The sequence below is a fragment of the Podarcis muralis genome, chromosome 9 (genome assembly GCF_964188315.1).
Source record: "Podarcis muralis chromosome 9, rPodMur119.hap1.1, whole genome shotgun sequence".
NCBI classification, from domain to species: domain Eukaryota; kingdom Metazoa; phylum Chordata; class Lepidosauria; order Squamata; family Lacertidae; genus Podarcis; species Podarcis muralis.
Window position 1 is genome coordinate 76,708,583 of NC_135663.1, and position 24,579 is coordinate 76,733,161.

At 47.2% G+C, this 24,579-nt stretch overlaps 2 protein-coding genes across 2 annotated transcripts in view; one reads left to right on the plus strand and one right to left on the minus strand.

The window, feature by feature from the left end:
- The window catches only part of CCDC33 (coiled-coil domain containing 33), a 110,641-nt gene extending 106,641 nt beyond the window's left edge, over window positions 1-4,000 (plus strand). The window contains exons 18-20 of the mRNA XM_028743828.2: window positions 358-444; window positions 574-693; window positions 3,790-4,000. Of these exons, the coding sequence (XP_028599661.2) occupies window positions 358-444; window positions 574-693; window positions 3,790-3,807 (225 nt within the window). The 3' untranslated portion in view covers window positions 3,808-4,000. The remainder of the gene's footprint in view (window positions 1-357; window positions 445-573; window positions 694-3,789) is intronic.
- A 798-nt stretch (window positions 4,001-4,798) lies between these two features.
- On the minus strand, window positions 4,799-23,590 carry CYP11A1 (cytochrome P450 family 11 subfamily A member 1). Its single transcript, XM_028743830.2, has 9 exons — window positions 23,121-23,590; window positions 16,222-16,377; window positions 14,278-14,477; window positions 11,630-11,833; window positions 9,079-9,239; window positions 8,113-8,279; window positions 7,763-7,841; window positions 6,637-6,828; window positions 4,799-5,559 (listed from the first exon to the last, which is right to left on the minus strand). The coding sequence occupies exons 1-9, from the start codon at window positions 23,408-23,410 to the stop codon at window positions 5,437-5,439; spliced, it is 1,572 nt and encodes a 523-aa protein (XP_028599663.2). The 5' UTR covers window positions 23,411-23,590; the 3' UTR covers window positions 4,799-5,436.
- Between the last annotated feature and the right edge of the window lie 989 nt (window positions 23,591-24,579).

Genomic DNA, 24,579 nt, shown 5'->3' on the forward strand with positions numbered 1-24,579 from the left:
GGGGTGGCAACCCACACTACACCACTGCCCAGAGGTTGGACATCAGAATTTCTACATGCAAAGACACCACAAAGCTGTGGTCCTCCTCTAAAGAGATGGGAATATAGCAAGAGGGAGGCCTCCAGGTGAGCAGAGCTAAGTGGAAACAAATAACAGGTGGCAAATAATGCTTCAGTTGGGCAGAAAGTTTTCAAAGGAAGAGAGATTGAGTATGCGGAGAAGTGGATGTTTCAGGCAGTCTGATTCCATGGGTCTTTGCCACAAGTTAAGTACTTAACCCGAGGTACCACTGTATTACCTTTCTTGTGTGGCTTCCTTTCTTCCCGTGTTATAGAACTTTATCTCCCCACCCTACAGGATACGTTTTCCAACAGCAACGAAAAGCTCTCTCTGATTTCCAAACTGGAGAGGGCAGAGGCTCGCATCAATGCCTTGGAGTACCAGGTAAGGGGCCTCTTTTTAACCTTTGCATCCGTTGGCATGAATTCCAGCTCTACGGTATCCTTTTTGAGACAAGGCAACCAGAACAGTGCACAAGTTTGTCACAGGGATTGTCTGTCCTCTCTGCCACAGCTGGAGGAGTCTTCCAGGAAATGGGGGCGAGAGAAGCAGGACTACAGCACCCGACTTCTGGAGCGCGATCTTGGATTGGACCTGTCACCAACCCCTCTATTCTTAGGGGACACATTGCTGGTGAGTAACTAGCATAACTGTGGGCAGGAAGAGAGTTTCCCGGGGCAAGTTATAATGGCTTTCTGGGTGGGCCTTAGGGAGACATCTATGTCTAACCGTTTTCACAAAGGATGGGGCAGTTCATCCCATTCCTTCCTGATCTAATTGCAACAGGTATTGATGGTGCTGTGGGTTAAACCACAGAGTCTAGGACTTGCCGATCAGAAGGTCGGCGGTTCGAATCCCCATGACGGGGTGAGCTCCCATTCCTCAGTCCCTGCTCCTGCCAACCTAGCAGTTCAAAGTGCAAGTAGATAAATAGGTACCGCTCCGGCGGGAAGGTAAATGGCGTTTCCGTGTGCTGCTCTGGTTCGCCAGAAGTGGCTTAGTCATGCTGGCCACATGACCCGGAAGTTGTACGCCAGCTCCCTCGGCCAATAAAGCGAGATGAGTGGCGCAACCCCTGAGTCGGCCACGACTGGACCTAATGGTCAGGGGTCCCTTTACCTTTATTGGTTGACATCCAGACCATCACAACTTGGGATGGAAGCATCTGTCAATTTCTATCCTCTTAGTTTCTCATTTTTCCACCCTTAAATTGGGTTCTCCACATTTCTGCATTAATTCGCAAAATAAATAAACAAATAAATCCTCATGAAAATGCACCAGCAATTTTAGGGTCAATTTTTCCTAATAAACACATCTTTGTACGCAATTTTGATTGACATACATATTTTTTGCAAGCAATTGCTTCTAATATAATGCATTTTTGTATGTTGTTTTCACCAATATTTTCAGATTTATAGGGACTTCCCCCTAATAGATGCATTTTTGGAAAAATACTGTTCAGTTGGAGAAGTGCATTGGAAAATTGGAATAAGTGTGAATTTCAAAAGGTGCTTCTGTGTCTTGGTTCTCAACTTATTTTGGAAAGAGAGAATTTTATAGATACAGTTTCATATGCCAACTGAATTGATTTTCTCCCTGATCCCTCGTCATAACTATCTAGCACACAAAGAATTCCACTGGAAACAGAAATAGGGGCAGAAATTCCTGTAATCTGCTTGTTCACCTGAGGTCAGGAAAGTATATATGCTGCATTTGCAATCTTTTTTCAGTCCACAAACATTAGATACCTAATTACATTATTTCCTGCATTGTTTTTGACGTTATCCTTCCACTGAAATTAATTACATAAGCTTCAGCCATAGTGGGTAGTAAGATGAAAAGCATTAAGTTTTAGCAGAAGCTGAACTGCAGCAGAATGGAAACCACGCTGATTGCAACAAAACCAGGATGGGACCGAAATTGCTGCCTCCTTGCATCCCTACATCTGCCCAATAAGAGCCATGAGGGAGCTCTGTTGTCCTCTGGACCTTGGGAACTGCATCCCTTCAAAAGGGAAAGTAGAGGGAGTTGGGGTTTCATCTGTGCACAGCCGCACCCACCCCCAAAGTTCAGCCTAGACTTAGCTTGGAAAGTTCTAGTATGCCTGTAACTCATCAGAGTGCTCCCTTACCCACTCACAGGATGAGAAGGAAGGGAGAGGAGATGAAGAGCAGAAGAATGCAAAGATATATGGAGTGAAGACGAGTGCCCCAAAGTAGCCCAGTGAAGGGTCGGTTCCATTATAGGTCAGTGCAAGGGCTGCCTCTTGTTTGGCTGGTGTCTTGACCCAGTGGCTCAAGGACAGGGAGAGCTCCCATCATCATCCCTGACCATTGGACAAGATTGTCAAGGCTGATGGGGGTCCAGAGTCCAGCAACACACTCAGTCTCATGTTGCACCAAGAGTGACGTAGGGTTTCTCCAGGAATCTGGCAACCAGAGGTGAAGTTTTTGGTTTTGGAAACTCAGGTGCCAAAATCCCCTACAAATGTGGGGTTCTGCCTCATGCAAAACCAATCCACAGAGTCCCTAGTTTTCATTAATTGGGGACAGGTGTTACAGAGAGCCAGTGTGGTGTAGTGGTTAAGAGCGGTGGACTTGTAATCTGGTGAACCGGTTTCAATTCCCCGCTCCTCCACATGCACCTTGGGCCAGTCACGCTTCTTTGAAGTCTCTCAGCCCCACTCACCTCACAGAGTGTATGTTGTGGGGAAGGAAGGGAAAGGAGATTGTTAGCCGCTTGGAGACTCCTTGGGGTAGTGATAAAGCGGAATATCAAATCCAAATCCAAACAGAGAGCAGCCTGAGAACCCGTTCCACATGTCTGCTCCAAAGGATCAGCATGGCCTAATCCCACCTAACCTATCAGTGCTGAGGGATGCTCCTTTGCAAGAGGCTTCTCTGCAGGGATGAGTCAGGCGGTGAGCTCCTACCCAGAGCCATCTTTCCCATTGGGTTTACTGACGCGTTGCACCAGGGCGCCAGCCTCTCAGGGGCGCCCCAGTGAGTGGCGCCCCTTTCCCTCCTGCACACCTGCCAGCTGTGCCCCGTCAACCATATGGCTGGCGGGCATACAGCTTCCTTCCCAAGCCCCTGCAGGAGGAGAATGATCCCTGCAGAGGCTTGGGAAAAGGTCGACAACTGGGAAACGGCGGGTGGGGCACCGGAGGGATCTTTGCACCACGGCACCAGATATGCATAAGATGGTCCTGGTCCCACCTTCTCCCCGAAGACTCAGCAAGTAGTCAGGGTAGACCTCAGCCTTTTCACAGGGTCCTCCCCCACCCACCCACAATGCCAGCCTCCCCTCCCTCCCTCCCTCCCTCCCTCCCTCCCTCCCTCCCTCCCTTCCTTCCTTCCTTCCTTTCCACCCACCCCCAACAGCCACGGGTCCCCTTGGGTCATTCAACCTTATCTGCAGCAATTTGTGACTTTCTGTACCAACACACCTGATGCCTGACCTTTCTAAACAGGCTCCCTGGCAGATTGGGGGCATGTCTAGAGGTCATTCTGCCCAGACAGGGGATGTGCAAGGAAACCTCTACATCATTGCCTCCCCCCCCCCCCGAAACGTTGAGTGAAATTTGCACCGTGTTACAGGGGTGCACCCCTTGTGGCAACCACATTGTGCAGGCCCTCAGAATGCTAGACAGAGTGGGTAGGAGATCTGGCGACTGGGTCATGGAGATTCTAGACACCTTCCTGACACCTGCTCTTTCCCTCTTCTCAGACGACTCATCCAAATTAGCAAATTCAGCTCAAGATGCATTGGGAGCCTTCGTCCTTTGTGCAACCTATGGCGATCTACGCTCGATGGCACGGCAGATCATCTGTTGTAAATATACCCCTCAAGTTTCATACCCCTTCCTCAAGAGACTGAATGGAGCATGGCATTCCCTAATAAACTTTTATTAAAGTTTTGGCATGCATTCCCCCCCAAATGGATACTTTCAAGATCAATGGACTCCCACCAGATGATGAAGATTTGCTTGGGAAGAAGAAAATTACTTGAAATGCAGGTGGAGGGAGGGCAGAAGCATCCTGCAGGTGTGGTGGAGGTGCAGCGCTTGCTTACCAGGAGGGAGAGAGGAGGCTGGTGCAGGGCAAAGATGCTCTGGTGGAAGCCAACCCTTTGCTCCTGCTGGGACCATTTGCCGTGCGCAAGAGCTACCCAGTCTCCCTCCCTGTAAGTGTCATAAACTGGCTGAGTCAGGATGATGCAGAGGGAGGATTGACCAATGACCGGGGGGCGGGGGGGATTGGCTCTGACAAGAGTTGGTGGATCTGCCAGAGAGGATCCTGGGGGTGGGGGCTTCCTCAACCTGCCCTCTCAACTCCGTCCCCTGTGAGTTCTGCCACATTCTTTGTTCCCTGCAAGAAGGGTGGGGGGGGCTTGTTGAAGGACGCTGAGGTTGAGGGTACTATCCCATTCATCATATAAAAAAGGATGTTGGCTAACAGAACAAAGTCTGGCTGCTACATCCCCAGACAACGCCTGCCTGAATAATGGGCACTCTTAATGGCAACAAGTGAGTTTCCCCAAACTCAGATCAGTTTGCCTTCGCTTGGCTTACTCTGTTTCCTGGACAAATTTGGAGCTAGTTTGGGCTGAGTTCCAAGGCAGTCAAGACTGAATTCCAAACCAGATGTCCCTTGGAAGTGAACATTTCACCCACTGAAATTGATTGGCGGGGGATTAAAGACAGGGGAAAGAACAAATTTCTCCACACAACATGCAGTTGATTTGTGACATTTGCCACCAGTGCCTTTAATAGAGAATTCAACAAATTTATTGGAGTGGAGTCATTCAACAGCTGCTGGCTCAGTAGAAGACCCATCTTCAGAGGCAGTCGTGCCCCATTGTTGCTGGACGAGGGGGCAGCAGCTTAGGAGACCTAATGCCTTTAAGGCCTGTTTGTGGAGGCTCCCCACAGCACTGCAAGAAGCTGGGTGCTGAACCGCTGAGCTGCCTGATCTAGCAGAGTTTGTCTAACATTCTTAAGCCTTCTAGACTTGCATCTGGCTTGGCCCTAAGACTATGGGAAGACCTGTGCAGCAAGCATGCTTTTCCCCTCCAGCGTCTAAATCGGGGTGGAGAACCTTTCTCAGCTCTGGGGCCACGTTCCAGTGGTGGGCAGAGCCACCAGCCCTGGTCTAAATTGTACTGCATGGGAGTCAAGGAGTCCCACCCCAAATTATTTATCTCAATGCTAGTGTCTCCCTTTTTTGCATTTAGGAAAAGCGGCCACTGGACACCCAGGGATCTTTATGCACAGATATGAATGGACCGGTCAAGCAGCTCCCCATTCCCCTTGAAGGAGGCTCCATGTGTCTTGCCTTGCCCCGCCCCAGAGGCTAATGGAAACTCCTTCTCCTTTCACAGCTGGGAGTCCAGAGGCCCTAGGGTCAAGTGGATGGGCTTGTCTGGAACCAAGATGAGTTTGAAAGTGGTGTTGATGTCCACTCCCCTCCTGGTCTCAATCTTGAAGCTCTCCAACATCTAGAGAGATGGAAGGAAAAGCATTTAGTACCAGGGTGTGATCCAAGAGAACAAGTAGGCTTGTGAGGGCATAGCCAGGAGTCCCAAGACTCAGGTTTGGAGGTCCATACCCAGGGCAGCAAGTTTTAAATCTCAGAGACTAATACTGTATATATATAGCTCCTTTTTCTATCACTGAAAAGGAAAATACAGATTGTGTCTCCGTATTACTGACAGTAGACCCGAGTCCATGCAATTAGCATAGGGCTGTACATGATTGGTTCCAACTTCTGAACAACTTCTGGATACAGCAGTATGCTCTTGTTGTTTTGTATCAAGATGCCACCTGCCACACCTTTCAGTGGAAAGGTGGGATACAAATTTAAGCTAATAAAAAAAAAGAATTGGGTGTCATGAGCCTTTTTCAATGGCTCCTTTTTCCATTGCTTTGGTACACAGAACTGGACATGGGACTCCAGTTGGTGTCTGACCAAAGCAGAGCAGTACCATGACTTCCCTTGATCTGGATAAAAGTCTTCTGTGGATGCAGCCTAGAATTGCATTAGCTGTTTTTGCAGCTGCATCACACGGTTGACTCTAATAATAATAATAATAATAATAATAATAATAATAATTTATATCCCGCCCTCCCCAGCCGAAGCCGGACTCAGAGCTGCTAACAACAATAAAAGTAAAAGTAACACAGCATTCTAAAATCAGTTCATTCTAAAATCAATTCAGAATCAAATTGATGGCAACCATTGGGCTAGAGTTCTGTGAGGATTACCAAAGGAGGGGGTCAGGCTGTGCCTTAGCCAAAGGCCTGGTGGAACAGCTCTGAGTTGAAGGCCCTGAGGAAAGATGTCAAGTCCCGCAGGGCCCTACCCTATTGTGACAGAGCATTCCACCAGATCGGGGCCACAGCTGAAAAAGCCCTGGCTCTGGTTGAGGCCAGCCTAACCTCCCTGCATGTTGAGAATGCAGTCTCCTAAGACCCCTGGATCCTTCTCACGTGTCTTGCTGCCAAACCAGGCATCCCCCATCCTATACTGGTGCCCCTGGTTATTCATGTCACAGGGGAGGCAGCGCCAGACTCACATGGATCAAGAAGAGCTGCATCTCTAGCTCAGCAATCCGGCGCCCAAGGCACTGGCGTGGACCAAAGCCAAAGCCCAGCCCCCGGAAGTACGTGGAGTCCGCCTGCAGCCACCTGTGCGGGTTGAACTGCTCGGGCTTGGTGAAAAACCTGGGATCCCGGCCCATCGCATAAAGTCCCACCTGGACCAATGTCTGTAAAGAGGAGGAAAAGGGTTAGTGAACATATACCTAGGTTTTCAGATTTTTAATGTATGTGGCCCAATGGCAGGTCTAGGAGAGCGCAACCGGCTCAGTAACACCAGGCATGGAGCTTTTGGGACACCGCAGCAGGCGCCACAACTATGACGTCCCGGATATGAGTATCAGATTATGCAGTTGCACAGGATGCCACTGAAATTTGAGACGCCAAGGTCTGCCATTGATGTGACCCTCCTCCCAATTCCCCTTTGGTGGATAGATTAGGCTAGGCTAAAAGGTAAAGGTAAAGGTACCCCTGCCCGTACGGGCCAGTCTTGCCAGACTCTAGGGTTGTGCGCTCATCTCACTCTATAGGCCGGGAGCCAGTGCTGTCCGCAGACACTTCCGGGTCACGTGGCCAGCGTGACATCGCTGCTCTGGCAAGCCAGCGCAGCACACGGAACACCGTTTACCTTCCCGCTAGTAAGCGGTCCCTATTTATCTACCTGCACCCAAAGGTGCTTTCGAACTGCTAGGTTGGCAGGCGCTGGGACCGAACGACAGGAGCGCACCCCGCCGCGGGGATTCGAACCACCGACCTTTCGATCGGCAAGTCCTAGGTGCTGAGGCTTTAACCCACAGCGCCACCTGCGTCCCATAGGCTAGGCTAGGCTCGCTTTATTAAATATATGTTCTGCTTGCCACTAAAGTCCCTAAGCGAGTCACAACCAAGTAGTAATAATAATGAAAATGCAGCCATCAAGTCACACTAAGATATTTAAAATGGGTTTAATGGTACAGTCATACCAATGATGCCGCCCTAAGGCCCAGGAAAACAAAGAAAATCTTTGCTGGTCACTGAATTGGATCATGGCATCATTATCAACACACAGCATCACAACAGTAATGGTAGATCAAAGAATGGTGCCTTCCCAACCTGGTTACTCACCTTGGCAGGAATACAGTAATTCTGAAGAATGATGTCTTGCGCCACGTATCTCTGTAACGTCACTGCGACCGGGTGGAGCCTTCAGGAAAGACCGGGAGGAGACATTCATCCACTCAGCCCTAATCCACTCTGGAGAACTTACCCCAGAGGTAGTAGCATAGAATTGCAGAAGTGGAAGGGACCCATTCCTGCCAACCCCATTTGTTCTTGCTGATCTCCTACCACCACACTTCTCTTCCCTCCTTGCCACCAGCCCAAAGTTAGACTGCAGGCGGCCTTTGGAGCCTGGGTGCTTGCCCCCCTATGTGGCAATCCTTCCACCCTAGACAGGGACCGCCCTGTTGCCCTACCTCAGTGTCTCCTTGATAGCAGCTTTGAGCAGCGGCACAGATTTCAACATCTTGAGGACATCCCCCTGGGAAGACGACCTGGCAGCAAGGATCTCCGACCGCAGCTGCTCCTGCAGGCCAGGAGCCCGGGCCAATTCATACATTGCCCACTGGAGGGTCATTGAAGTCTGGAAGCGCACCAGGAATCAATGGGGAGAGAAGGAAGGAGATACTGGGCTGGCTTCTGTCCCAAATATTTGTACACACTGGATCAATGCCTTCTTCAAACGTATTAGCTTGTTTCATAAAATTTATACACTGCTTGGTTGTAAGATAAACCCCTCAAAGCAGTTTCCAGCAATAAAGCATAAAATTATCAGTAAAAACAATTATTTTAAACAGTCAAAAAAATCAGCAATAGACTAAAAACAGATTAACGTTCACATCAACTTTTTAAACCAGGGGTCAGCAACTTTTTTCAGCCGTGGGCCGGTCCACCGTCCCTCAGAGCTTGTGGGGGGCCAGACTATTTATTTGGGGGGGGGGGAATGAATGAATTCCTATGCCCCACAAATAACCCAGAGATGCATTTTAAGTAAAAGGACACATTCTACTCATGTAAAAACACGCTGATTCCTGGACTGTCTGCAGGCCGGATTGAGAAGGCGATTGGGCCGCATCTGGCCCATGGGCCTTAGGTTGCCTACCCCTGTTCTAAACATCTGGTGGACTTGTCTGAACAAGAATGTTTCCAGCAGTCGCTAAATAGAGTACAGCGAAGGTGCCTGCCTGATTTCAATAGGCAGGGAGTTCCAGAGTGTCGCACTAAAAAACTGAGTTCTTACAAACATGAAACAGATACTATGTGTCTCCTGTAACAGTTTGGTTTAGAGGCAGGCATTGCTGAGAAATTCAGTTTAGGACTCCTCTAAAGCCAGATCTCTACAAATCACACTTATTGTCAACAACCCTGTCAGCATCTCTTACCGTGTCTACACCTCCTGCCATCATCTCTGTGACGCTGGCTTTCGTATCTTCGAGAGGCAGCTTGTTCTGCAGCAAGAGGCTGGACAAAATGCCCGTGTACTCTTGGTCACTTCTCCGTTTCAGGCGGAGGTCTCGGTAGATGTTCTGGATACACTTGTCAGCTGGTGAGACAGAGAGGAAGAAAGTGGGCGCTGTGTCCAGTTCTGGGCACCACAGTTTAAGAAGGATGTTAACAAGCTGGAAAGTGTGCAGAGGAGGGCAACCAAGATGCCCAAGGGTCTGGAAACCAAGACTTAGGAGGAACAGTTGTAGGAGCTGGGGATGTTTAGCTTGGAAAAGAGGAGACTGAGAGGAGGTAGGAGAGCCATCTTCAGATACCTGGAGAGTTGTCACATGGAAGATGGAGCAAGCTTATTTTCTGCTTCTCCAGATGGGAAGACCCAAGTGAATGGATGCAAGTTACAAGAAATGAGATTCTAAGACTGTCTCGCCAGAGTGATGCATGCTCTACTCTCGCTACTGCAATGCGCTCTATGTGGGGCTACCTTTGAAGGTGACCCGGAAACTACAACTAATCCAGAATGCAGCAGCTAGACTGGTGACTGGGAGCGGCCGCCGAGACCACATAACACCGGTCTTGAAAGACTTACACTGGCTCCCAGTACATTTCCGAGCACAGTTCAAGGTGTTGGTGCTGACCTTTCAAGCCCTAAACGGCCTCGGTCCAGTATACCTGAAGGAGCGTCTCCACCCCTATTGTTCTGCCCGGACACTGAGGTCCAGCGCCGAGGGCCTTCTGGCAGTTCCCTCACTGCAAGAAGCCAAGTTACAGGGAACCAGGCAGAGGGCCTTCTCAGTAGCGGAACCTGCCCTGTGGAATGCCCTCCCATCAGATATCAAAGAGAAGAACAATTACCAAACTTTTAGAAGACATCTGAAGGCAGCCCTGTTTAGGGAAGCTTTTAATGTTTAATAGACTACTGTATTTTAATACTTTGTTGGAAGCCACCCAGAGTGGCTGGGGAAACCCAGCCAGATGGGTGGGGTATATTTAATAATAAATTATTATTGTTATTATGATTAGCATTAGCATTAGCATTTCATAGGCCATTGTGAGAACAGGATGCTACATTACAGTAGATGGGCCATTGGCCTGATCCAGGAGGCTCTTTTTCTGTTCTTACTGTTCTTTTACAGTTAATGAAAAGCATTTCCAAATAAATAAAGACCTCACTTAGTGACCTTGGAGAACGCTGCATGGATAGCACAGGGTGAAACGGATAAATGACCATATGTCAGCTTTTGATGTTTACACGTTCCTAAATGTAGCCTTGATGCTGAAGGCAAGCTGGGGCTCTGAGTCTCCCTTGCTCTGCCCCCCTCCCCTCCTCCTTCAACTGCTCAGACACCATTCCTGTGATTCACAGAAGGACCTCAAAGGCCTTCTTTCCCACCCCTCCACCCCCAGGTGGAGCTTGGAGCTACTCTTTGCCATGTTGCTCTTTCGGGTTTGGGGGACCTGTGGCCCTCCAGATGTCCCTAAGCAACTCCTCCCATCATCCCTGGCCACTGCCCGTGCCTCTAGTAGAAACTGGAGGGCCAGCAGTTTTCCACTCCTGCTCTCATTTTCACAATCAATGGGAAATGAACATCTCTGGCCCGGTGTGAGGGACAGCTGAGCCAGACCAGGGTCTGGTGATGCCATGCCTTGGAATTCCACACGAGGGCTGGACCCCTCTTTCTGATTGGCTGCCAGTCAAGGCAGCCAGTCAAGGGGGGGGGGGAGAGCCATCACTTTGGGAGGGAGAATAAAAGGAGCCGTTTTGAGGGAGAGGGAGATGGTGTAAGAGGGAGCCGGAGGGAAAGTTAAGGAAGGTTGGCTCTGGTCTGTGTGTGTTACATCCACCCTGAGGAAAACACCTATTGCTAGAGAAAGGAGTCTGGAAATAAGCAAAGCATCAACCATCTAGTCTAGGAACCTGTAACACTTAATGAAAGAGCAATGACTGAAATAAGCCGCTGAAGTTTAAAAGAAGCTGTGCATTTACTACCGTGTTCAGAATACAGTCACTAGATTTAGTATAATTATTAACAAGTTATCTGTTTCCTGAAAGACCTTGATCTCGTGACACTTCATTTGTTTTACCAACTTTGTTTTGTAAAATAAATCAGAGTCAGATAAAATAAATCCGAGAACTCTTTTCTAGTTGTAGATATTTCCCTCAGAGTGGATGTGTTCATGAACTCTGGTAATCACAGAATCTTAGAACTAGTGTTGCAAGGGATCCCAGAGGTCTTCTAGTCCAACCTGCTACACTGCAGGAAAGCAACTAAAGCAACGTGTTTCTTGCTGACCTGAATGAAGGAGAGAGAGGAATCTGAGCGTGTTTAAGGACTAGCCTACTGTGCAAAGGTAAAACTTGCATTTCCTGCTCTGCCCCACCCATGGCTGGCATGTGCCCCCTGGGAGGTTGCCTAGAAGGTAACCTAGAAGGCCCTCGGCCTTAGAAAGGTGCCCCATCCTTGGGGCTCCATGTAAACACATGCTCACCATGCTTGAAGATGATGTCCCAGGCCTTCACATGGTCCAGCCAGATCTTGGAGTTGATCCTGCGCAGAAGGCTTGGTGGGAGATACAGCATCGGCGAGGTAGTGTTGAACATCAGGGTTACGGCATCGATGAACTGCTGGCTTTCTGGGTCAATGACATCCTGCAGGAGTCCCAGGCGGGTACCGTACAGGACATTGCACACCGCTGGGCGAAAGGGCAGAAGGAGAAAATGAATCCCTGCTGTACAGAAACGCCCCATACTCTGTCCAGTTGGGGGTGGGAGTCAAATGGGTAGCACTTTGGCTGCACATCCGGTATGTGGAAGCAATGCTGCCTTCAACTGTGGAGGTAGAGCAGAGCCATGGTGGCTCGTAGCCACTGACAACCCTCTCCTCCTCCATGGGTTTCTCTAATCCTCTTTTAAAGCCATCACATGTTGGTAGCCATCGCTGCCTACTGCGAGAGGGAGTTCCACAGTTTAACTCAGGGCCAGTCCTCCAGTAAGACAGAGTGAGGCAGCAGGTGCTGAGGTAGCAGAAGAGGCCAGAGCTGAGTGATGTGTGGCTTGCCCTGTAGTGGAAGACAATGTCCTATGGAAGGCTTCTGCATGTGCCCTGTGGGAGGGGAGGACGCCATCTTGTCTTTTGCCTCAGCAGCACCATAGCCAGGTGGATGAGTGAATGGGAAACTCTTTGGAAAACATGAATTTTAGGGCATGTTACACAATTGAAGAAAATATGGTGAAAATGCAGTTCAGGTGGTACCTTACACCATCAAAACTCTCCAAGATGTATAAAAATATTTCAGACAAATGTTGGCGGTGTGGAGATATGTACCATATGTGGTAGACATGCCGAAAAATTAAAGAGTTCTGGAACCTCATCTATGATGAGATGAAAAAGATCTTTAACTTATCATTTGCAAAGAAGCCAGAAGCATTTCTACTTGGAATTTTATGCAGTGATATCCCCAAAAATATAAGAGAAATCTTTTTATATGCAACAGCCGCTGACCGGTTATTAATTGCATCGAACTGGAAAGGGGGGAAAGTACCAACAGTAAGGGAATGGCAGAATAAGTTTTTAGACTATGCAGAATTGGCTCAATTGACAGCTTAAGGGGAAATATAAAACAATCATTCACACAAAAATGGGATATGTTCAAGAAATACCTACAAAAATATAACAACAACATAACATCTATGGCAGCATTTGAATGACCCTTGTGTAAATTAAATACTACTAAGCAAGAAAAAACAGTACGCTATGTTATAAGAAAGTACTAGAAACTATAGTAAGAGTGAGGTAAGAAGTATAAATACATTCAATGTCGTAAATGTAACTTACATCGGGAAATGACGGGAAGTCTGTTTTCATATAATTTAGTTTATTGGATTTTTTACTTTGGTTTATTTTTGTTTAGTTAGAAATTATAAAAAAGAGCATGTACAAATACAAGTTTGAATCAATATTTAATGGTATAATTATTAAAGGCTGTACATGTACCTACGATTGTGTGTAGATGTAAAATAAGAAGATGATTTATAAAGGTAAAGCGTAAAAAGACCCCTGACCATTAGGTCCAGTCGTGGCCGACTTTGGGATTGTGGTGCTCATCTCGCTTTACTGGCTGAGGGAGCCGGCGTACAGCTTCCGGGTCATGTGGCCGGCATGACTAAGCCACTTCTGGCAAACCAGAGCAGCGCACAGAAACGCCGTTTACCTTCCTGCTGGAGCGGCGCCTATTTATCTACTTGCACTTTGACGTGCTTTCGAACTGCTAGGTTGGCAGGAGCAGGGACCGAGCAACGGGAGCTCACCCCATCGCGGGGATTCGAACCGCCGACCTTCTGATCGGCAAGCCCTAGGCTCTGTGGTTTAACCCACAGCGCCACCCACGTCCCCAACTTACATCGGGAAATGACAGGAAGTCTGTTTTCATATAATTTAGTTTATTGGATTTTTTTACTTTGGTTTATTTTTGTTTAGTTAGAAATTATAAGAAAAGAGCATGTACAAATGCAAGTTTGAATCAATATTTAATGGTATAATTATTTAAGGCTGTACATGTACCTATGATTGTGTGTGGATGTAAAATGAGAAGAAGAAGAAGAAGAAGAAGAAGAAGAAGAAGAAGAAGAAGAAGAAGAAGAAGGAGGAGGAGGAGGAGGAGGAGGAGGAGGAGGAGGAGGAGGAGGAGGAGAAGAAGAAGAAGGAGAAGAAGGAGAAGAAGATGAAGGAGAAGGAGAAGGAGAAGGAGAAGGAGAAGAAGAAGAAGAAGAAGAAGAAGAAGAAGAAGAAGATTTATAGGGAACAGAAAAAGAAAAGAAGAAGAAGAACATAAGAAAAGTCTGCTGGATCAGGCCCATGGTCCACCTAGTCCAGCATCCTGTTCTCACAGGGGCCAACCAGATACCCCAAGGAGTAACCCATAAGCAGTGGAAGATCAACACACTCCCCTCCTGTGGCTTCCAGCAACTGGTATTTGGAAGCCATGCTGCCTCTGACAGTGGAGGAATCTGTATCCTCTCTCAAGCCACCGCTTATTCCTGGAATCATAGATCAACAGAGTTGGAAGGGACCTTGGGGGTCATCTAGCAAACCTTCCTGCAATATATTCCCTCCCATGGAGCCCCCTTGCCCACTCACACTCCAGAGCAAACCGGAACAGCTCGTTGCTGAGGTCAGCCGTCCATTTCCCCTGCCCACTTCTTTGGATCTGTGTGTGCACTCTCCGGACAAAATCTTCCCCCACCTCGTTCAGGAGAGGCACAAAGTGATCAGTCATCTTGAGGGACAGCGCCTCCCTGTTGATGACCAGGCGGTCATGGCGCCAACTCTCGCCACTCCTAAGCGGGTGAAAGAGAAACAGAAGGATCAGCGAGGAGAGACCCCAGGGAAATGCAGAAGAAACGTATGCAGGGTCTTACATCATTTCATATTACTTATTTATTTCGTGACATTTATCACTGTAAAAAAAAACCCCTCAAAACAGGTTTCTTTTAATAAGAAGATAAAGCAATAAAATTCATAATAAGGAGAATTAATAAAAGTGTAAGACTTTCAAGATGTTAAAATAAAAATAGACTAAAAACAGGTTAAAAGTTGCACCAACTATCTAAACATCTGGGTAGGCTTGTCTAGACAAGAATGTTTTTAGCCAGCACCAAAAAAAGTCCAGTAAAGGCATTTGCTTGGTATCCATTGGCGGGGAGTTCCAAAGGGTAGGTGCTGAAAGGTGGAGGTCTTGTGAAAGCGGAGAGGGTATTATTTGGCACCTGTAACAGGGGCAGTTCTGCCCATCGAAGTGATCAAGTGGGGTAAGGCATCATCTAGAGCAGGGGTCTGCAACCTTTAAGACAAAAAGAGCCACTTGGACCCGTTTCCGAATAAAAAAAAACCTGGGAGCCGCAAAACCAGGAAGGTGACGTCGGGACGGTGCGTGACTAACGCACGCACCGCCCCCATGTGACGTCACAGCCAGTACAGTGCCCACCACAGTGGGGAGTGTCGGGGCGCACAATGCGCCTCCTCCCCTCGCTAGTATCCACCCCGGAGCCGCGGCAAAGGTGTAAAAGAGCCACATGCGGCTCCGGAGCCGCGGGTTGCAGACCCCTGATCTAGAGGGACAGTGCCTCCTTGATCCCAGGGAATAATCCCTGGAGATCTCAGCGAATAAACTGATCCCAACTTTATACTAATAGTAATTACCTGGACTTCCAATAAGTGTTAGCGAACAGAATTTATAGGAAGTCCAGCGACTGCATGGAGAGGGACTCCAGACCTCTGTGACCTCCTCATCTGAATGTCAAAAGGGGTCAGATTCACCCAAATGCCTGGGTAAACAGGAATATTTTCAACTCCCCTCTGTAAGTTATTAATAATTGGGTTTCGGGGTTGAATGGTCCTCACTCTTAACCCTTTGACATGCTGGTTGGGGCTGGTAGGAGTTAGTATCCAAAGCAGTGGTTAGGGAAGGCAGCAATGAGCTGGATGTCCATCAACATCAATAGATCTACTCTGAGTAGGACTCAAACATAATACTTCCCAGTGGCTGGCGGTCACCATTAAAATGGGCCCCAAAGTGGAAGTTACAGGAATTACCAGTGATTGAGGAGTGGCAGGCGAAGATGATGGACTTTGCAGAATCGGCCAAACTGACCTGCAGGATTCGAGACCAGGACGATCAAAAATCTCAAAGGGACTGGAGTAAATTTATTGTATATTTGAATAATAATTGCAAAAATCTGAAGACACTAGCAGGACTGAAATAAATCCTACAGCGTGGACAACAGGCTAAAGAGCTAAAGTGCGAGATAGGATTTGAAAGTGGAAAACCTGCTGAAGTGTGGGAGGGAAGCCACAGGCTTGGCAAAGCTGAAAGTAAATGTGTGTGTTACTGTATTGTTAAAATACTGTTTAAGGAGAAAAATAATAAAAATCTATTTTTAAAAAATAAAATAAAATGAACAGTCCTCCCCTGAGATTTCCTGCAGGTGCCCTATGTATGCTTTTCTGCAGTTATTCCCCACCCCTGTAGATTCTCTGGTCACAAAATGCCCTCTTGCCCCCAACACATCACACGGGCCTTACTTGAGAAGCACTCCGTATGCCTTATTGCGGAAGTCACGATAGGCCGTCCAAGGTGGTACCATGAACCTCTCTGGGTACACGCCTTCCGCTTTAAAGAGCAACGCTGCATCCTCCGGATCAATGATGTTGACGCTTTCGTAGGTGCCCAGCTTCTCCCTGCAGCAAGAGCAACGGGGAACATGGGTGAATTGCAACTGCTCACCACCCAGGCCTTCTCTTTTCTGGAGGAAGAACGTAAGGAGAGACCGCTGGATCAGGCCAATGGCCCACCTAGTCCGTCATCCTGCTCTTGGAGTGGCCAGCCAGTTGTGCCAGTGGGGAACCCACAAGTAGGACCTGGCCACAAGAGCATCACGCTCTGCTTCTGTGTTTTCCAGCCGCTGGTGTTCAGAAGCGCTGCTGCCTTCAGCCTTGGAGGCAGAACACAGCCAGCCATCACGGCTTGCAGCACTTGGCAGCTGCATCCTTCACCAACTAGCGTCATGCAAGAAGGAGAAAAGCCTTTCTCCATGCCAGGCATAATTTTAGAAACTTCCATCATGTCACCTCTTACTTGCCTTTTCAGCAAGTAACACAAAAGACCCAGCATCAAACAGGCTGACGATGCTATAATTCCTGCACTGCAGGGAGTTGCGCTAGATGACGCTTAAGTTCCCTTCCAACTCTACAATTCTATGTCTCACTTGACAGTCCTCTGTTTAAAAGACTGTCAAGAGCATGGGTCGGCAAACAAAGGCCCACGGACCAGATCAGGCCCAATTGCCTTCTGGATCCGGCCCACGAATGGTCCGGGAATCGCCGCATGGTTCGTCAGCTGGCAAGTTCTTTCCCTTTCCCTCACACGGCATCGGCGTCTCCTCCCTCCCTCCTCCTGGCTTCTCCCCGCCCTGCCTAGAGGAGGAAGGGGGCTGGGCTTTGTTGGTGCCAGCAGCAGCAGCAGCGCTTGAGCGGCTGCAGTTTTAAGCAGCCCCTCTCCAGAGCCCTTTTGCTCACCGCTCATCGTTCCTCCGCCACCGCCGCTACCACCAGTCCCTGCTGCTCACAAGACACAGGTAAGCAGTCACCAGGGCTCGTGGTGCTCTTGCATCATTCCCCCCCCAAAAAAAAAAATATAGTCCGGCCCACCACAAGGGCTGAGGGACAGTGGACCAGCTCCCTGCTGAAAAAGTTTGCTGACCCCTGGTCAAGAGGGCAAGTTCCCACACAAATGCATCCTCTGTTCAAAAGGTTCAAGGCCAGTTTAAAGACAAGACAGTGAGAGAGCAGAAGTTACCTGTTCACAGTTAGCAGGTGTAACCAAACAATTAAACCCCTGGGTTGCAAACAATTATCAGTAATATCCAAGGCAACACGATGACCAAGTACAGTGGTACCTTGGGTTACATACACTTCAGGTTACAGACTCCGCTAACCCAGAAATAGTACCTCGGGTTAAGAACTTTGCTTCAGGATGAGAACAGAAATCGTGCTCCAGCAGCACGGCTGCAGCAGGAGGCCCCATTTGCTAAAGTGGTGCTTCAGGTTAAGAATGGACCTCCGGAATGAATTAAGTACTTAACCCGAGGTACCACTGTACAACAATGCAACATCAATATAAACTCTTTATATAGTCTATACAGAACATTGAACAATATGAGAAACCTAATAAACAGAAATCTTATGAATCTCTGAAAATCACTAAATGTGCACTCTTGATGGATTCTCTTGAAAACAGAACCAAATAAACATAAGTCTTATAAGTCTCTGAAAGTCTTAGTAGACTATGCAAGTCTCTGAAAAAAGCAATGGGTGAGATTCTTATCTGATGAAAACAAGCCGTTAAAGCTTTGTTTTATGATGACCAACAGATGTAGTGAACAGTGATTCCGGATATAAGAGATTTATAAGATTTCAGTTTATTTGGTTTCTCATATTGTTCAATGTTCCGTATAGACTATATAAAGAGTTTATATTGATATTGCATTGTTGTACTTGGTCATCGTGTTGCCTTGGATATTACTCACAGTTAGCAGGTGGACAGCAGACTGACTGAGCTGGCAGACAGATCCTCTGGCCACAGCCTTTTCAAATGAATTTCTGTTAACATTATGATACCTGCTATTTCATTCTCTGATGCTGAAATTGTCCTGAAGCAGCACAGTTAACCTATGGAACTCCCTCCTGCAAGAGGTTGTGATTGCCACAAACTAGGATGGCTGCAAAAGAGGACTGGACACATTCGAGGAGAAGGAAAGGGCTATCGATGGCAACTAGTCGGGATTGCTATGTTCTGACTCTACAGTTGGAGGCACAATGTTTCTGAATACCAGGGGCTGGAAATCACGGGAGGGAAAGGGGTCCTCTGCTCAAATCCTGGTTTCAGGTTTCACATAATGGGCCACTGGAAGAACAGGGAGCGAAACTAAGATGGGCTCCTCTTGTCCTGATCCAGAAGGCTCTTATGTTCTTAAGCAAAAACAAAAACCACACCAAAATTGCTGGCAGTAAATTGTGTTTGATGGAACAATCATTTTGAAACAGCCTGTTCTGCTGAGGCCAAAAATATTTTTATTAACTTATCTGAAAGACACACACCATCTCTAAAGACAGGGTGAGAGTAAAGAGCAAGGATTTGATGTGCAAAGTAAAAAGGTAAAGGACCCCTGGATGGTTAAGTCCAGTCAAAGGCGACTATGGGGTTGCAGTGCTCATCTCACTTTCAGGCCAAGGGAGCCAGCGTTTGTCCACAGACAGCTTTCCGGGTCATGTGGCCAGCAGGACTAAACCGCTTCTGGCGCAACAGGACACCCTGACGGAAACCAGAGTGCACAGACTTGCGCTAGTGTGCTTTTCAAACTGCTAGGTTGGCAGAAGCTGGGACAGAGCAACAGGAGCTCACCCCGCTGTGCAGATTCGAACCACCGACCTTCCAATCAACATACCTAAGATGTTCAGTGGTTTAGAACACAGCACCACCCATATCTTCCTCTATGCCATGGGTAAGCAAACTAAGGCCCAGGGGCCGGATGCGGCCCCATCGCCTTCTAAATCCGGCCTGCAGACGGTCCAGGAATCAGCATGTTTTTACATGAGTAGAATGTGTCCTTTTATTTAAACTGCATCTCTGGGTTATTTGTGGGGCATAGGAATACATACATATATTTTTTTCAAAATACAGTGATACCTCGGGTTAAGTACTTAATTTGTTCCGGAGGTCCGTTCTTAACCTGAAGCTGTTCTTAACCTGAAGCACCACTTTAGCTAATGGGGCCTCCTCCTTCTGCTGTGCCGCAGCTGCACAATTTCTGTTCTCCTGAAGCAAAGTTCTTAACCTGAGGTACTATTTCTGGGTTAGCGGAGCTGTAACCTGAAGCGTATGTAACCTGAAGTGTATGTAACCCGAGGTGCCACTATATAGTCCGGCCACCCACAAGGTCTGAGGGACAGTTGTGTGTTTTTTTCCGGTAGATAGTGTGTCCTAGGGAGCCATCAGGTTTTTTGTAGATTAGGACGTCAAGGAAGGGAAGTTGGTTGATGGCTCCCTAGGACACACTATCTGATGTGTCAAGGAAGGGAAGTTTGATGTGTCAAGGAAGGGAAGTTGGCTGATGGCTCCCTAGGACACACTATCTACCGGAAAAAAACACACACCAACCGCTACTTACATGCACAATCACACCACCACCCTGCACAAATAAACTCCGTAGCCAAGACTCTCATCTCCAGAACCAAACGCCTGGCTGACGAAGACCACTTGACAACTGAGTTACAGAATCTCTCAAATGTGTTAATTGCCAATGGATACCAGCAAAACAGGGTTACGAAGCTAATCCAAAAAGAAACACCCCCCAAAAACCAAGACACAGAAGAAAACAATGGCATGGCCCTCCTTCCTTATATCAAGGGCACTACAGATAAAATTAGCAAAATCCTCCATAAACACAATATCAAAACAGCCTTTTGCACCAACCAAAAAATAGCCAATATCCTCAGAAACCCCAAGGATAAAATCCAGTTGGAAAACCAAGGGGTCTATGAAATACCCTGCAAAGTCTGCCCAGCCACGTACATTGGACAAACAAACAGACGAATAAATGCACGTATCGCAGAACACAAGAATGCCGTCAAAAAAGAAGAAAAAACTTCCTCTCTTTTCCAACACATGAAAGAAACAGGACACGAAATTAATTTTGCAGATTCCAAATTGCTCTTTAACATGGAACATCACCACAAGAGAATAATCATGGAAGCCATCGAGATAGAGAAACACCCTCACAACATGAACAAGCGTGACGACACATCCCGCTTGCCAGACATCTGGAAATTAGCCCTCCCCACAAAATCTGACACCAGATCCAGAGGCACACAGAACGCCATCACCAATCAACCACACCAGACCCAAACCCAGACCCTCTCCACAGATGAATTACAGATACCATCCAGTAGCCAAACCATGGTGGCACCTCCGGATGCTGCACCCCCCTGCAATCCCTACACAGATCTGGCTGGCACAGGCCACAAAACCACAGCTCGCCCCTATACACGAAGCCAAGCCAGAGCACAACCAAATGCAGTACAGCCATCTTCTCAAAAAAACTCTTCACAAAGTTCAAGAGTTCAAGACACAAAGGCTTGAGAAACTAATCCACACCTAATGACCCACCTAAGTGGGATTCAGGATATCGCTCAAGAAATCACTCAAGATATCCCTCAAGTAATTAAGGAACAAAAGAAGAAAAGGCACACTAGCCTGGGAACCTCCTCTCTGCCCAAAACATTGGAGGCTATACACCACACCTTCAACAGTATTTATAGGAACTCAAACACTGAGATCCTGCTCTGTTCCAGTAACAAGAAGCCGAAAACACCAGCCTGAAGATGACGAGTGAGACCTCGTCGAAACGTCGCCTAGACACCCCAACTTTTACACGGGAAGACACCCGAGGACACCAAAACCTGCATATATATATATATATATATATATATATATATATATTCATATTCTCCTAGATCTAAGATGTCCAACAAAGGGGAAACAAGGAAGCAGGTCTGAATGAGGACGGGCAATGTTTAAAGATATTTGGAATAGTAAGCAGGTTGCAAGGAGCTGCAATGGTTTTTCGGTCTTCTAAGAGGGCTTCTTGATATACAAAATCAAAACTAGAAAAAAATCAAATAAAACAAACTCTGCAAACTGAGCAAGCTGATTTAAACATTTCTCCTCTGTAAACGGGTGCCTGCTTAATGGCATTGCCAGAAAAGAGGACAGTTTTGCATACTGTTTGCTAATTGATATGTATAGCTATAACCACACACATACACACAGAGAGATTTATACAATGCCAAAGTCAGCAAATAAAGTCAATTAAGATGCAATAAATCACAGAGTAGCTTAATCAACTATCAGTTAAACAATTAAAACAGCCGAGTGATATGTTAGTTAAACAGAAAGAACAAAAATAAGACATGTTCAGAATTATATTCAATTCTTTACTCAGAGTATACTGGCTGAAATTAGCCATGGCTCTCAGGTCTCCTCTAAGTAAATGTTAGTTGAACATAACTCACAGTTCTAATTGGAATTGTCACAATAATTACAATTGTCAAAGGGCCAGCCAGATTGGGCCAGACTTTCCTTTGGGTCAGTGAGATTCCAGGCTAACAGCTCAGGGGTGAAAGAAATAGCTTTTTGCGTGACCCACTGAAGAGGACAATAACACCATACAATTCAAAACGGCAACATCTAATTGCACATTTGTTCAAAATCCAGTTAAAACTGTTTAGTTGAACTGACCAAAATTGATGACAAACTTTTCAAAGTCTGAAGCTCATTCACAGCTCCAGCGCCCACCCATAGCTGTCAACTGTTCCCTTTTTTTAAAGGGAAATTCCCTTATTCCGAATAGGATTCCTCGCAAGAAAAGGGGAAAAATTGACAGCTATGCGCCCCCCCTTGCCTCTTAGCGCACCCCCCCGGGCGATCCCGCTGCCACCCCCTGCTTTGTGAACCAAGCATAAAGGACAATGGGAGCACATTTCCCCACCAAAGTGGCCTGAGAACTGTAAATTACCCCTCACCTAGCACTGCGCCCAGCACTCATCGCAAACTAAAGTTCCCAGGAATTGGAGCGGGGGGGCCGGCGTTGATGTGCTTTAAACAGCAGCCTAGTCTTAAGTGGTCCCATGAGCAAATCCAGTCCTTTTTTTCTGGGGAGACGCGGGGGGACGCGAACCCGCAAACGTTTTGTGAATCTAAATGCACCTGGGAAGGATGCGGAGGAAGCGGCGGCAGGAGGAGGGGAGAGGCAGGAAGGAAGCGGCCACCTGCGAGCTCCGCGGTCCTCTGATCCTCTGGCCTTGGGCGCCCCCGCCAAAAAGCTCCCTCCCCTTGGAGATGCGCCCTGCGCCCCTTCCCCTTCCTTCTCCTATTTCACTAATTTTCTCTCTCTTCTTCCCACCCCAATTGAAAGTATCTGACAATGTCTGGTCGTCGTCCCCCTCTGTTTTACTATTTATTTTTGGATACAGGAAGGCTTTTGGAAGGGCCGAAATTCCCCTTATTTTCTGGATATTTAAGGAAAAAATTATGTGGTCCTTAATAATAAGTTCTTTCTTTCTTTCTCTTTTTTTGGCAGAACCACAAATTCTGGTCTGAGAATTTGTGTTTTCCCCTCTGGGTTTCCCTTTTTTAAAAAAAAAATTAAAAGCCATCTTTTGGAATAAGCCTTCTCTGTCCTGTCCATTTATTTATTTCCCCCAATTTGAACTATAAAAAGTGATTTCTTTGAGTGAAAAGGAAAGTACCCCTTAAGCATAATATTTTTAGGAAAAAAAGCAACGAGCAAATTGTTTCAGAAAGCCCAAGGAGCTGCTAGAAATGAGAGAGGCTGGAACATATCAGCCAAAAGAGACCCCCTTACCTGTAGATTGGCCCAAATTGCTGGAACTTCTTTACCATGATGTTGTGGACATTGTGGAAGCCGTCTTCCTTCCAGAAGTGGTACAGGTTGAGCCAGCTGTTCCTCCAGTGGCCAGGTAATTGGTCAAATGGCCTGCCCACTTTCTCCCGTAGAGGAGAGGGGTGCAACTCTCCGGAAGCTGCGTGAACTCTGCGGTGGCCCAGAGGCTGGGTAGCTTCAGACCAGTATAAGATCCTCAAGTTGCTGGGGATGCCCAAACCAGGGAGGCAGAAACCATGCCTGGCTTGCATTGCAGCAGTAGGGAATAAACGAAAAAAGGACGAGAGGAGAAAGCAGCCAGAGGAGAAATCCTTTGGAAGTGATGCAAGTTCTCCAAAGGTCAGGCTCTTATAGCAGCTGGGCTGCCGTCTCAAGGATGCCGAACGAACGCCCAGTGGCTTTTGGCTTGAAATCCCAGCCCATTTGCCCGCCCCCTTTATGATATTATTCATTCGAACAAGGAATAAAGACATCTGAAGGCAGCCCTGTTTAGGGAAGCTTTTAATGTTTGATGTATCACAGTATTTTAATATTCTTTTGGAAGCCGCCCAGAGTGGCTGGGGAAACCCAGCCAGATGGGCGGGGTATAAATAATAAATTATTATTATTATTATTATTATTATTATTATTATTATTATTATTATTATTAAGTCTTTTGGCTAAGATAACGTGTAACTTTAAAGGCAAGTACACACGAGATAAACCAAAACAAATAATGGGTAAGTAATTCTAAAGACGTACTGTCATTCTAAAGTAATTCTAAAGTAATTCTTAAGGGACGCAGGTGGCGCTGTAGGTAAAACCTCAGTGCCTAGGGCTTGCCGATCGCATGGTCGGCGGTTCGAATCCCCGCGGCAGGGTGAGCTCCCGTCGTTCGGTCCCAGCGCCTGCCCACCTAGCAGTTCGAAAGCACCCCTAAGTGCAAATAGATAAATAGGTACCGCTTTATAGCGGGAAGGTAACAGCGTTTCTGTGTGCTGCGCTGGTGCTGGCTCGCCAGAGCAGCTTCGTCATGCTGGCCACGTGACCCGGAAGTGTCTTCAGACAGCGCTGGCTCCCAGTCTCTAGAGTGAGATGAGCGCACAACCCTAGAGTCGGACACGACTGGCCCGTACAGGCAGGGGTACCTTTACCTTTTTAATTCTAAAGATGAGCAGATGATGATGAGAATGAATCGTAAAGGAAGCAGAAACCTTTTGCATTTTAAATCTAGACCTTAGGACCGGTTTCCTTGAAACGAAGGTCACTGGAGACAGATGGCATTTTCGTTGCTGCAAGGTTTATTTAAACATATATACAGGCTGAACGTAACATTGGAAACCTTTTTTAAAGCATTTCAGATACAGAAAATCAGAGGGCTGGGTGGGTAATTCCGTTACTAAAATTATATTGCACTCATATATCAAAGCCCCAAAAGACA

Bases quoted from the DNA above. Each gene is read 5' to 3' on its own strand.
- CYP11A1 (XM_028743830.2), bottom strand. From the start codon at position 23,410: ATGCAAGCCAGGCATGGTTTCTGCCTCCCTGGTTTGGGCATCCCCAGC. The intron at 16,378-23,120 runs GTAAGGGGGTCT...CTCTTGCTGCAG, and splicing joins CAATTTGGGCCAATCTACAG to GGAGAAGCTGGGCACCTACG. The intron at 5,560-6,636 runs GTGAGTCTGGCG...CCATCTCTCTAG, and splicing joins TGCAGCTCTTCTTGATCCAT to ATGTTGGAGAGCTTCAAGAT.